General features: G+C 41.8%; 1 protein-coding gene across 8 annotated transcripts in view; it reads right to left on the reverse strand.

Moving 5' to 3' along the window:
* The window catches only part of RUFY2 (RUN and FYVE domain containing 2), a 29,262-nt gene that overhangs the window by 14,102 nt on the left and 1,289 nt on the right, over window positions 1-13,871 (reverse strand). For all 8 annotated transcript variants that reach the window (XR_015949982.1, XR_015949981.1, XM_035137450.3 and 5 more), the window contains exons 2-12: window positions 12,857-13,030; window positions 10,894-11,011; window positions 10,704-10,805; window positions 9,964-10,087; window positions 9,169-9,230; window positions 6,705-6,770; window positions 4,253-4,322; window positions 4,021-4,122; window positions 2,880-2,996; window positions 2,568-2,735; window positions 1,586-1,683 (exon numbers count right to left, since the gene is read on the reverse strand). Coding sequence is in view for 6 of the 8 variants with exons in the window: in XM_035137450.3 (XP_034993341.3) it covers window positions 1,586-1,683; window positions 2,568-2,735; window positions 2,880-2,996; window positions 4,021-4,122; window positions 4,253-4,322; window positions 6,705-6,770; window positions 9,169-9,230; window positions 9,964-10,087; window positions 10,704-10,805; window positions 10,894-11,011; window positions 12,857-13,030 (1,201 nt within the window). In the remaining 2 variants the exon portion in view is untranslated. The remainder of the gene's footprint in view (window positions 1-1,585; window positions 1,684-2,567; window positions 2,736-2,879; window positions 2,997-4,020; window positions 4,123-4,252; window positions 4,323-6,704; window positions 6,771-9,168; window positions 9,231-9,963; window positions 10,088-10,703; window positions 10,806-10,893; window positions 11,012-12,856; window positions 13,031-13,871) is intronic.

The raw sequence follows: 13,871 nt of genomic DNA on the forward strand, positions 1-13,871 counted from the left end.
AAACTGCTTTTGAAACTATTTTTTGTTTCAAAAGGCAATTTCCTGAGCTGGGGAAGGAGAAGATGCTGCTGAAGACATACAACACTCCCCCCGCCCCTGCCATAAAGTTCCCAGCTATTGAGGACATGGAGGTAGTTTCAGGATTTTATGAGACTCTACCCTACACACTTACACTCATAATGGAAGAATGTTTCCAAATGATTTTTCTCCAACTGAATATATGGGCCAACAATTAATTCTAAGAGTCTGCACAAATCAAGTGCCTAACTAGATGAGACAAAAGAATATCTGAACCGAAATCCTGTTTTGTTTTATGTGTGTGGTGTTAAGTTTTAAAGCAACCACAGAGGTGAAATGGCTGTGGCACCGGAGGAAGCAAATTATTCCACTACATGATTTGTCCAACCTAAATCCCCTCAAGTTTTTTATTTTATTTTTGCTACCCGCTGGCTCGCAGATCATCTTTAGGAGAGGAAATTGCTAAGGATTAATCCTACACAAATTCAGAGTAGTCCCTAAGACAGTGGGATGAAGCCTTGAATGCCTCCTTCCGGCAATTCCTGTAGCCAATCTGGTGCCAAACGTATTGCTCTGCTGTCCTTTGGGCCACATTACCAAGGCTGTCTGGCCATCCCAGGACCTCCATACACACTGCCCAGGCTTGCATCCCACAAAAGTCACTTTGGTGCTCCAAGAACACAGCAAGAACATGGGAGGCAGCAGTTACAAGTTATTGGTCTCTGCAGTCACAGCAGGCCCTGTGATTCTCCAAGAGTTTGACTTCACCCCTAGAGGTGCACTCCATTGTCTCATGAGACAGATGGATGCCAACAAATATTTTTATTGGGGTGCAAAAACCTTTGAGAAGGTTAGATCAAGAAAGCAGTGTGAAGGAAAGCTTTTTTTTTTTAGATCTTCAAGGGCACAGCACCAAACACATTACCAGCACTACTACAGTGCTCAAATTACAGGGGGTCAGAGGGGGCCTGCCCTTTTCCTTGCCTTTTTGTGATGGTCTCCATACTACTGTTTCTGGAAGGCTGCAGACAGCACAATTTTGCAAATCTGGAGTGAGGACATGGGATGGGGTTTGTGAATTTACTTAGGGGTCCCCTCTGCCTTTCTTATCCCTAAGCTGAGCATGGTCCCTAAAGCTACTTTTAAAAGACAATTCAATCACAGATATCCTATTGTCTCAACTAGTTTAACATTTAGCTTCAAATGTATGAGTAAGAAATCAGAAAATTTACTTTAGTCAACTTGGACTTTGCTGAATAGATGTAATATGCAAGAAAGGGGGGTGGAGAATTCTGAAACAGCTAGCAAGGAGTCAAATAGGATATCTCAGGCACAAAAAATAAGGGAATCGATATAAAAAGTAGTAGAAAGTTTGAATTATGATTGTATGCACTCTCCTCTTGTACGAAATATGCATTCAAAGCACCTAAAAACAGCATAAAAACACATTTTGATCCTTCAAAACAAAGTCATATCTCAGTGCCTACTATATGAGAATGTGGCAACTGAAGCAAAAGAAATGAGTCTGAGGGGGAGTGGGGAAGCAGAATAAAAGAAGATGCTGTACCTTTGCTCCAACTGCTTCATAGTTGCTGTAATCTGATTGGTTTTATCTTCAAGTCGGCCAATGATTTCATTCTTTTCTTTCAGCGCATCATCTGAAACCTATTATAGAAGAGTGATTATTATATTGCAACACTATATAACTTGAGTATTAACAAGCAAGCAATAATAAAATCTACAGTCTGGGTGTGTAGTTTTTTTTTCTTCCTTTCCCCTCCCTTCGAAATTGCTCCCTCTTGCCCAGCCTTGGACAGTAAACTCTCTAAAGTAACCCTCACCATACTGCTAGTGCTGTATTGATGTGCAGCAGCAGTAGTAGGAACTTACTTTCAGGTAAGCAGCCCAATCTTGAGGAGGAGGAAATTGACAAAAAGTTTATCTTTCTAAATCCCCCTTTTTCTTATACCCCCAAGGGCTACTAAAAGGAGAACAAGTGAAACTTTAAAAGCAATTTGGTGGTGGGTGGCTTGTGGCTAAAACCATGATTGTCTTCCTTTCTAGTTTATGAGGTAGAAACAATCAGAGATGATAGAAGTCTTTCCCCTCAATAAAGTCATTAAGTTGGCTCTGTCTCCTGGACTGAAGCAAATGAGCATGACATGCAACAGTACATGAGTGGGTTGCCACCAACACAATGGGATTGCCCCTTCCTCCCCATTGCAACCTCTGTTCTCCTGAGGAGGGAATCCAAAACCTCAGGAGCAGTTTTTGGGATCATGCAAGGGGCAGGAGAGTAGGTTATGTTATATGAGTGAGAGTCTGCAGTTGCTGGCAGGCTGACAGCAAAGGATATCAGCCAAAGCCTCCTCATCCTGATGGTCACCTTGCTCCTATCCCAAGAAAGCAACTGCATGAATAACTGTCATCTGTTGATATTCAAAGCTAGTTCTCAAAAGGATAGGTGGGCCTCCCTAGAGGGGGAAAGAGTATTGCTTAAAAACTGAATTTCGTTTAGTTTCCAGTTGCAAACAGTAAAATGTTCTTACTTGTAGCTTTTTGTACATTTCTACATTTATTCCTTTGACTTCCTCCAACTGTTGCCGCAGACTTATAAGAGTGTCTTGTTTTTCATGTATATCCTTCTCCAACAACTTCATTGCAAGTTCTATCTCATGCTTCATACCAACTTGAACCATCAGCTCATTCTCTATATCCTACAAAATACAAAGAAGTGCCCAGATATCAAATGCTTTAAGGTGGGAAAATACGACGATAGAAGACAAGACAGCTTACATGCCTCTGATATACTAAGTATACAAGTTCCCACTGCCTCCATAGGATATCTGATATACACTCACTTGTCTCAACTGTGATTCTTCTCGAAGCTGCCTGTGTGCTTCATTGTACATATCATCCAGGCTTTGTCTGGAGTGCTTGTATGTCTGAAGTTCTGCTTCAGCATCCACTTTGTTCACCTACAAGTAAGGAATCCATGCTTAGATCACTTTTCCCAAGAGCATATCTTGGGGGGGGGGCAGACAAGGGAATCGTAGAATGATAGAGAGTAAAACACAGTAAGCTGTACATGTCCCATCTCATGTTGACAGAATCAGTGCTCCCTGAAATGCCACATATTACATGGAGGCAAACCCAAATTTTACAAGCTTGTGCTTCATTGGCAGCTGCAGTCAATTTTGGCTCTCTAAAGATGAAGAGTATGTCTATATGACACACAAGCTTCTGAACATCTGTTAATCTCATTCTCCTTTTTACATTTTGAGGTGTACACTTAAAAACAAAACGTAGCCACACACCTAAAAACAGTAATGTGTTAGCCCTCATTGAATTATTTTGCAGCATTTTTTCCCTAAATATGTTTGTATTTCTGTAAGCCTTGGGGTTCCCTCAAGCCTACTGATACCTCCCTCTTGTGTGGTGGTGATGCTGTTTCAACTATATAAGCAAAGGAACTCACAGTTGGAACACCAGTAATTGAAGGAACAAGTAGGATCTAAAACAAAATGTCAGAGCAGTGGAATGTTCCTGTTTAGGTTTCCAACCACTCCATTCTATCTCCTCCCACTTTTCTATTTCACCCTGAAAGTCAACATTATGTACTCACTAAGCATGCTCAGTTCTTATTGGAGTCCACCCCCCCTTCCCAACTTAAGGTTCCTCCCTCCAAAGCTTTTTCAAATCATGGGTTTCCATTTAGCCTAGTGAGGCCATATTGGCCACATAAGGACAGGCACTCAATTTGTATTTATGATAGGGTCCGCTAATATGTCAAATAGCCCAAGATTGTGCAACATGCCAGAATTTACTGCTGATTCTGCAATGGCTGTGTTGCTACCTACTCTTTGATAGGACATTTACCTATCATATTTTACTTGAGCCAGTTTAGAGAGAGCACATACACACACAAAAGCAAAGGCAACCTCTTTACTATATTGCTTTGTACCACACATTAGATTTCCTTTGTAAATAGAACTCTCATACCTCTAGATGATGCTGTGTTTTCATTAAAATGAGTGTATTTTCACTTCGCAAGTGATGATTTTCTTCTTGAAGTTTAATGATATTGTTTTTGGCTATTGCTAACTAAGAAAGAAGCGGAACAAAAAAAGCAAAAAGATTCAGGTGAACAATAATAGGGAAACAAAAATATTCCAAGATACAGAGGCAGAACAGAAAGATAGTATCGGTCAAATGCATTGCTAAAAGACCGTACCTCTTCAATTAGTTTAGTGTTTGACTTCTCTAGCGAATCAACGCGTGTATGGAGACTGCTGACTGTGCCACTGAAAACAGTAAAGAGATCATCGTTCAAAATTACACATCAAATCCTACAAGTACAAATAGTACTATGCAATTTACATAGCATTCTAGTGCCTATTTGGGTGTCCACTGACAATGGAGTTGGAAAACACATCTTCCACCATACATCTTTCAAGAAGATAAATGCACTAGCTTTCTTTTATTGCCATTATCACATTTTTGTTCCTTGAAATGACATTTGCTATGACTCTAAATGTCCATTATGTAACTGCTAACTTTCATTCTTTCTTTCATCTCTCATGAGCCAGGAAATTTCTATTTTTTGCTGCTGTTCTTTAGAGAAATCCTCAGCACCACCTCATCTCAGTGGCTCTAGCAGCCTTTTCTTATAACTTAATAACAAGCCCATGCCATTCTAAGAACAAATATTTAAAGTCTTAATAGTAAAATTCTGCCCGCATATTAACATTGCTGTTTTGCATTGCAGTCCTAATTTTAGTTACTTAGAATTAAATCCCATGGAGTTCAATGGGACAAGGGCAGCGCTATATGCTATGGTTTTTGAAGAAAACATCAGTGTTATACTGGTGATTCCAAGCCAAAGACAAAAAGTATGAATGGAAAATATGCATGAACATACAACTTTAAACATCCATGTACACATACATTAAAGAGAAAAGTACATGGGTGAAGAAGTATGCTTGCATATAGTTTGCCTTTACATGTTACATCCTTCCTGTGCAAACTACCACTTTAACACAAATGATTCCCACAATAGTTGGAAATTAGAGCAATATCCTTACTCACAAGTAAATATGTTTAGGATTGCAATCTTAGTCCCCTTCGTAAAGAACAACAAGACTGAAAGTATCAAATCTCAGGATTTGTACCATGCTAATTTGAACTTTATCCAGAAGAGGGCGTAATAAACTCCTCTTACTTTGTCCACATTTAAAAGAATAGTCTACTCTATTTAATAGACAAAACACTCAGCAGCCTTATGGACACCATCGACCATAACATCCTTCTGAACCGTCTAGAGGGGCTGGGAGTTGGGGGCACTGTTATACAGTGGTTCCGCTCCTTCCTCCTGGGCCATGTTCAGAAAGTGGTGTTGGGGAATGAGTGTTCAGACCCCTGGGCACTCACTTGCGGGGTGCCTCAGGGTTCCGTTCTCTCCCCCATGCTTTTTAATATCTATATGAAGCCGCTGGGAGAGATCAGGGGGTTTGGGCTGGGTGTTCATCAGTATGCAGATGACACCCAGCTCTACCATTCTTTTAAATCAGAACCAGTGAAGGCGGTGAAGGTCCTGTGTGAGTGCCTGGAGGCGATTGGAGGATGGATGGTGGCTAATGGATTGAAGTTGAATCCTGGCAAGACAGAAGTACTGTTTTTGGGGGACAGGAGGCGGGCAGGTGTGGAGGACTCCCTGGTCTTGAATGGGGTAACTGTGCCCCTGAAGGACCAGGTGTGCAGTCTGGGAGTCATTTTGGGCTCACAGCTGTCCATTCTGTGTCCAAGGCGGCTGTCTACCAGTTCCATCTGGTACGCAGGCTGAGACCCTACCTGCCCACGGACTGTCTCGCCAGAATGGTGCATGCTCTGGTTATCTCCCACTTGGACTACTGCAATGCGCTCTACGTGGGACTACCTTTGAAGGTGACCTGGAAACTGCAATTAATCTAGAATGCGGCAGCCAGACTGGTGACTGGGAGTGGCCGCCGGAACCACATAACACCGGTCCTGAGAGATCTACACTGGCTCCCAGTACGTTTCCGAGCACAATTCAAAGTGTTGGTACTGACCTTTAAAGCCCTAAACGGCCTCGGTCCTGTATACCTGAAGGAGCGTCTCCACCCCCACCATTCAGCCCGGACACTGAGATCCAGCACCGAGGGCCTTCTTGCAGTTCCCTCATTGCGAGAAGTGAGGTTACAGGGAACCAGACAGAGGGCCTTCTCGGTAGTGGCACCCGCCCTGTGAAACGCCCTCCCAGCAGAAGTCAAGGCAATAAGTAACTATTCTACTTTCAGAAGACAACTTAAGGCGGCCCTGTTTAGGGAAGTTTTTATTGTTTGATGCTGTACTGTTTTTAATATTCGGTTGGAAGCCGCCCAGAGAGGCTGGGGAAACCCAGTCAGATGGGCGGGGTATAAATAACAATAACAATAACAATAACAATAATAATAATAATAGAAACATTAGTCTTCCAACAGCTTCATTCACTCTAGACTCCCTTTCAGTAGCTATATGTTGCAACCATTAAACTAAGCCAAATGCAACTAAAAGGATTTCAGTGCCATCTACTGTACCAGAAAAGGCATGTTTTTATCGGAATTACTTTCTTAAAAGATGATGCCTCTATATGGATTCATTCAGCAGAGGCTTCTGTAAATACTTACTTCAGCTGCCTGTTTAGTTCTTCAACATAATTCTTTTGATCCAATATAGCAGCAATATGGTCATTTCTAAAGAGATAAAACATATTTAATTAGACATTTATCTGACACCATATATGCAGGGGCAGAGGAAGGGGTGTGTGGTGGGGGCGGGCCACCCCAGGTGTCACCACTGAGGGGGTGACAAAATGCCGGGCAGCACTCACCGCGGTGCCTGCAGTGCGCCTGAGCCACACGTCTCTCCTGGGAGAGATGCAGTGGCTTGGGCGCCCGCAGGCTCCGCGCTGCTCCAAACGGTCCACCCACTGCCTCCCCCTCAGCTGTAGGGAGGCTGTGTGGGAGGAGGCAGGCAGACTCATTGGAGGCCCCGTGGAGCGTCCTGCCCCGGCTCAATTGGCTTGCTCCGCCACTGCATATATGTAACCAAAAGTGCTTTATGTCTTCAATTTAACACTGTTTTATTGTTCTTTATTCAGTGGGACTTGATTTTACATAAACGTGCATAGGATTGTGGACTTACAAACATCAGAATATAGGAAATGGTGTAAGAGACAAGGTAGAATAATCCAGGCAAAATTGGTTGGGCCAGATAGATGGCTAACGACAAACAACAAACGAACTGAAGAAAAGCCTGCAAGAATGGGCCAGTGGCCCATCTAGTCCAGCATGCTGTTCTCACAGTGGCCAACTAGATGCCTATTAGAATACCCCAAGCCGGACCTGAGTGAATCAGCACTCTCTCATCCTGCAGTTTCCAGCAACTGGCATTCAGAAACATACCGCTTCCTTCAGAGCGGGTAAAATACAATCATCAAAGTAGTCAATGATAAGATAGCTTTCTACTTCATGAACTTATCTTGGTTGGCATCTGTCTCGAGAAAGAATGGAGTGTGCCTCCAGGGGTGAAGTCAAATTGCTGCAATAGCAGCACCAAAGTGATCTCCCCAGGATGCATGCCTGTGCAGTGTGTATGGAGGTTCTGAGCTGCCCAGATGACAATACAGTGGTACCTCGGTTTAAGTACACAATTGGTTCCGGAAGTCTGTACTTAACCTGAAGCGTACTTAACCTGAAGCGAACTTTCCCATTGAAAGTAATGGAAAGTGGATTAATCCATTCCAGACGGTCCGCGGAGTACTTAACCTGAAGCGTACTTAATCTGAAGCGAAATTTCCCATTGAAAGTAACGGAAAGTGGATTAATCCGTTCCAGACGGGTCCGCAGAGTACTCAACCTGAAGCGTACTTAACCCGAAGTATGAGTGTAATTGGTTCTGGAAGTCCGTACTTAACTTGAAGCGTACTTAACCTGAAGCGAACTTTCCCATTGAAAGTAATAGAAAGTGGATTAATCCATTCCAGACAGGTCCGCGGAATACTTAAACTGAAAGTACTCAAACCGAAGCGTACTTAAACCAAGGTATGACTGTACCTTGTCTTGTCTAATCCTCTTTTAATGCCATACACTGCCTCTTGTGGAAGCGAAGTACAGTGGTCCCCCAGTTTTTGAACGTCTCCGTTGATGAACATTTTGGTTACTGAATGCTGTAAACCCGGAACTAAATGCTTCAGTTTTCGAACATGCCTTGAAAGTCAAACATGCCACACGGCTTCCGCTGAGTGCAAGATCCTGAGGCCTAGCTGTCGGCTATTGAGTTTTAGGTTTTCGAACATTTCAGAACTTGAACAGTCTTCCAGAACGGATTACGTTCAAAAACTGAGGGACCACTGTATGTAAGTTTACCTATAAACTGTGTGAGGAGTTTCCCTCTTACCAGCATTCAGACTCAGCTTACCACTGCATCCAGACACTGGTCCAGGGCCTTCCCATAACAAAAACCAGTGGTCTAATTACACCCAACAGGCCATTTTGGTGAAGCCACATCCAACTATCCAACACAAGACATCAGATGCTAGATGGTGAAGCCACAGGGTCAAATTCCAAATGAAAAGTTGGGGCCACACTATAAGTGCACTCCTGATTCTTCTTTCCAGCCACTGCTTGAATTTGGTGCTTTTTCCTGTCGCTCTGCACAGCAACAGAAAAAGGCACCACACTAAAGCTAGAGAGGAAGAATCCAGCGTGTGTCCCTGATGTCATATGACATCCTTACGCACCTGTCAAAGTGGGCTGTGGAGGGTGGGCCAGCCAGATCTACTTTCCTATCTCTGACAGGAGGAGAAATGGCAAAACAAATAAGAAAAGGTGGGGACTTGACTTAAGATGTCTGAAGCAGGAATTATCACTATTGTCAATCTGCATTCAGTTTGCAGAGGTTCCAGTAAAAGAGGATCGGGTGTTCATATATTTGTTCTCTCATTGATCCTAGCAAAACAAAGCAAGTTGATCCACCCTGATCCTTTTACCTCACACTTCTGCTTCCTGCCCTTCGGGAGCCTGGCAGAAAAACACAAAACTCTTTTCCAAGCATTTAATGTACTTGTTTATTTTAAATGTTTAAACATACCTTTCTTTGCTTTCAATATCATCTTCATTCTTTAAATACATAGAGAAATCAATCACACCAACCTAAGAAGAAATAAATTTATTCACATTTCGTATTTTTATTTTTAAAAAGGAAAACCAGGTTTGGTCTTTACTTCACTGATGTTACTTGAAATGTGCAATGAAACCTTATACATAGGAGAGCATGAGCACAACAGGCCTTACATCATTGGTAATGACAAGCTTTCATTCAAAGCTGTATCTGTGCTTCAGTCCCCCATCCCCCCCCCACACACTTTGAAAGTCAGGTTTCAACAACCCTTTTAGGGTAAAGATTACTAACGCAGATGCATTTCCTCTTTCAAGCAGTCCCAGATTTATACTTCTGCAGTAATACATTTTGAAGGCTTTATACAGAACTTTTTCCAATCTTCTGGAGACTTTCTGGATAATCAGGCAAAAAGGAAAACAAGCAGCTAGGTTGCACTTTTATGGTTTTCGTAACCAAGCCAAAAGCTTTCTAATAAAGAAACTGATTCATGTAAGCTTCGCTATTCCTCTGCAGAAGAAACAATTCATTAATCAGGCCTTTAATTGTGTTTCAAAGGAAATAAGTGTGTTTTGTTTAGGGAATAGCCAACTGCCTTTCCATTTAACTCATCGAGCTAAACAAGAAACTTTTCTTTTCTTTTAAGAAAGCACATTACAACTTTTAATACTCTGCATTCAGATCCATCAATTTGATATTTCCCCCATCATTTCATTAAAAAACACCTTTAAGGCAAAAGTATGAGACCATAGTTTTGTATCCACTTACTTGTGAATCCAAGTCTTCTCCTTTTACACAAAGATTTGCATCAATTACATTTAACCCAACGAGCAAGCCAACGATAACTGCTCCTTCTTCTTCCATCATCAGTGCATGATATTCATAAAATTCACTGAAAAATGCATTTTTAAAAACTTCATAACTTATTTTAACGTACTTTGAATAAATTTTTAAGTGCTGGTCAATCAGTAATTTATTTTTATTTTCAAATCTTTTAAAGATTGACCTCATCAATACTCCAAGGTGCTTAAAAGTTTGGAGCAACATACTGAACATACAAACTAAAGTGGCAACTTATACAGAACCTAGGTTTTCCCAACAAAATAAAGTGAGACGGGAAAGGTCTACCATAGTATGAAAGGGCATCTGCTCTGCAACAGGGCTTTTCCTTCTTCTCCAATCCCCAATCACCCCCCCCCATGCTCGGGAGAGTTCAGGGACCCTCTGAAACAATTTTTTTGGGGGCACAAAGGGGGGGAGAGGAAATGAGAAACTGGAAGTCAACTCAACTTCAGTTACAAAAGAAAATTAGGTGCTTAGATCTTTTGCTGTGTAAGCAACACAAATGCAAACCAAGTCAAGAAAAAATATTTGTGAGCCAAAGTTTTAACTTTACTGTCATATTACTTAGCAATAGATATAGTAAAATGTAACATAATTGTACAAATCTGGTAGCAATTACAGCACTGACCTTAATTTACCCTATAAAAATCTGAATGGACACTCACCCAAGCAATTCCTTCTGAAAGATGAGACAACGTAGATAATCAGCCATCTTTTTTTGCATAAGCGCCAATCGCAACCAAGCTCGGGCACGTCCTAGTGGAGTCCTAGTTTTAAAAAAATGAATAGCTCAGAAAACAAATATCTATTGGCAGGATTATTGTTCTAAATATCTTTACTGGCAACACAACTTACTTGAGACCAGGCAAGTCTCTAACACTAGCAGCGATTTCCTCAGCTTCCGGGTACAACTTCTCCACAAGCTCCAGAGGACCCCATATTGTTTTATTGTAACTGAGAAAAGACTTTTTTACTAGAAGAAGGAAAGTATAATATTTTTACATTTTGAACTTGGCTTTATACTTTAATACAGCTGCTATCTAGATGGCACTATAAAAGTTATTTCTAGGTAAGCCGTATCAGAGTGCAAGGAACATTTGTAAGCATGGTTAATATTCAACACTTATTCAGTATCAACATATTTAATCTGCTGCACTTAAGATTCTCTAAAACCATTGCAGCCAACCATGAAATGAACGTTATAAGGAACAAGGACAAAATAAGGCAAAACAAAGAAGAATCTGTGAGTTAAGGTTACATATCCCAGGAAGCCTGAGAAATCTCTATGTGAAATCTCTATGTGAGAAATCTCTATGTCTCCTGAGAAATCTCTATGTGGGACAAGAAGCTACAGTTAGAACTGGATATGGAACAACTGAGTGGTTCAAAATTGGGAAAGGAGTACGACAAGGTTGTATATTGTCTCCCTGCTTATTTAACTTATATGCAGAATTCATCATGCGAAAGGCTGGACTAGATGAATCCCAAGCAGGAATTAAGATTGCCGGAAGGAATATCAACAACCTCAGATATGCAGATGACACAACCTTGATGGCAGAAAGTGAGGAGGAATTAAAGAACCTTTTAATGAGGGTGAAAGAGGAGAGCGCAAAATATGGTCTGAAGCTCAACATCAAAAAAACCAAGATCATGGCCACTGGTCCCATCACCTCCTGGCAAATAGAAGGGGAAGAAATGGAGGCAGTGAGAGATTTTACTTTCTTGGGCTCCTTGATCACTGCAGATGGTGACAGCAGTCACGAAATTAAAAGACGCCTGCTTCTTGGGAGAAAAGCAATGACAAACCTAGACAGCATCTTAAAAAGCAGAGACATCACCTTGCCGACAAAGGTCCGTATAGTTAAAGCTATGGTTTTCCCAGTAGTGATGTATGGAAGTGAGAGCTGGACCATAAAGAAGGCTGATCGCCGAAGAATTGATGCTTTTGAATTATGGTGCTGGAGGAGACTCTTGAGAGTCCCATGGACTGCTAGAAGATCAAACCTATCCATTCTTAAGGAAATCAGCCCTGAGTGCTCCCTGGAAGGACAGATCGTGAAGCTGAGGCTCCAATACTTTGGCCACCTCATGAGAAGAGAAGAATCCTTGGAAAAGACCCTGATGTTGGGAAAGATTGAGGGCACTAGGAGAAGGGGACGACAGAGGACAAGATGGTTGGACAGTGTTCTCGAAGCTACGAACATGAGTTTGACCAAACTACGGGAGGCAGTGCAAGACAGGAGTGCCTGGCGTGCTATGGTCCATGGGGTCACGAAGAGTCGGACACGACTAAACGACTAAACAACAACAACAATCCCAGGAAGCCAACAAAGAAGAGAAATAGCAGGGACTTGCAGGACTCCAAAGAAGTAAAAAAAAATCCTGTGAAAGAAATTAGAGGGTTTCTTCATTTTCCCACATCAATATTAATAAATCCAAGTGGGGAAGCACATAGCTGTACCCTTGGATTAACTGAGGTGGGGGAAATCTACAGTGTGCATCCTGGACCCATGAAGATGAACACAGGCCGGCTGGTCTAAGAATGGAATCTGAACGGTGTAAGGGAACCAGCGGCGGGAGGCCTCATTAGGGAAAGCATGCCTCAGTTTAAGAACGGCTTCGGTTTAAGAACGGACTTCCGGAACAGATTAAGTTCGTAAACCGAGGTACCACTGTATAGGGAATTCTATATGCCTAAACTTGCCTCAGTCTAAAATGGGTAATCTACTATTATACTCTTTTGCTACATACCAAAATAAAATGTCAATATGCTTTGGTAAAAACAATAAATCACCCTTTTAAAATATGCATTTGGTACCTTTAAGGCCATGTTTCAGGCAGTGCTCCATAACAACGAAGAACTGTTGCAGAGGTGGATAGTCAGAATCAAGGGTTCGGCCAAAGCTCAGAGCAGATTCAATGAGGCCCTTGATACTCAATTTAGCCATATTCAATAAATTTGTTCGCTCAACAGCTGTGGGGTCTTTCACAGCTTAAAAAGAAAAAGAGATAAATTATTCAATAAGAACAGAATAGTTCAATACTGCTTTACTGATAAAAACACAACAATCTTGTCCAAAACTAAACATAAAAAATGGAAGAAGGGGAAAAGAGAATATGATAAAAAGCATGTTATGAAACATAGGGTGTGTCTGTATAAAGCTTTTCCTCTGAAGGAACAGAATATTTCCATAGACCTGCAGCACTGGCAAGTGTCCTGTTCTATATCAGGGCAGAGAGCACTTCAGCCCTGGAAAATCTAGCACTGCTTGTCATTTCCCCAGGTACATCAGGTTCTTAATATAAAAATCCATAAAAGATATGTGAAATAATAGCACTGCAACATTTTCAAATCATTTAAGATGCCCTAATATTTTGCTTTTGTTATTGCAATGTACTAATGTTTCCAGTGAACTAAGCACAATGACTCTGCAAGCCAACATAGGCTGACGGAAAGCTTATTTTTGCCAAATGTGTTTGCAAGCCCCACTGGGTCTAGCAGGATCAGGCCCAGTTCAAAAAGCAAGGGCGAAACTAGGCTTTATTTCATCTGGGTCAAAGACCCAGTTTGGCACACACACCCCACACACAGGTTGGGGCTTGGAAGCCTCAATGGTGCCCCTTTGGAGGTTTCACCCAGGGCAAAAAACCAGGGTAGCCACCTCTCTCTCTCTCTCCCCCCCCCCCAGCTACAGCACTGCAAAAAGCATTATCCTAGCAGGAAAAAAACCGTGGTCCTCACAGCGTTTTAAAGTAATCTCTCCTCCCTTCCCTTATGCGATGGCATTATAACGGTTACAATATTGTGCAGTTAGCTGGAAGTAATATACAAT

This window comes from Zootoca vivipara, chromosome 5 (genome assembly GCF_965207765.1).
Source record: "Zootoca vivipara chromosome 5, rZooViv2.hap1.1, whole genome shotgun sequence".
NCBI classification, from domain to species: Eukaryota; Metazoa; Chordata; class Lepidosauria; order Squamata; family Lacertidae; genus Zootoca; species Zootoca vivipara.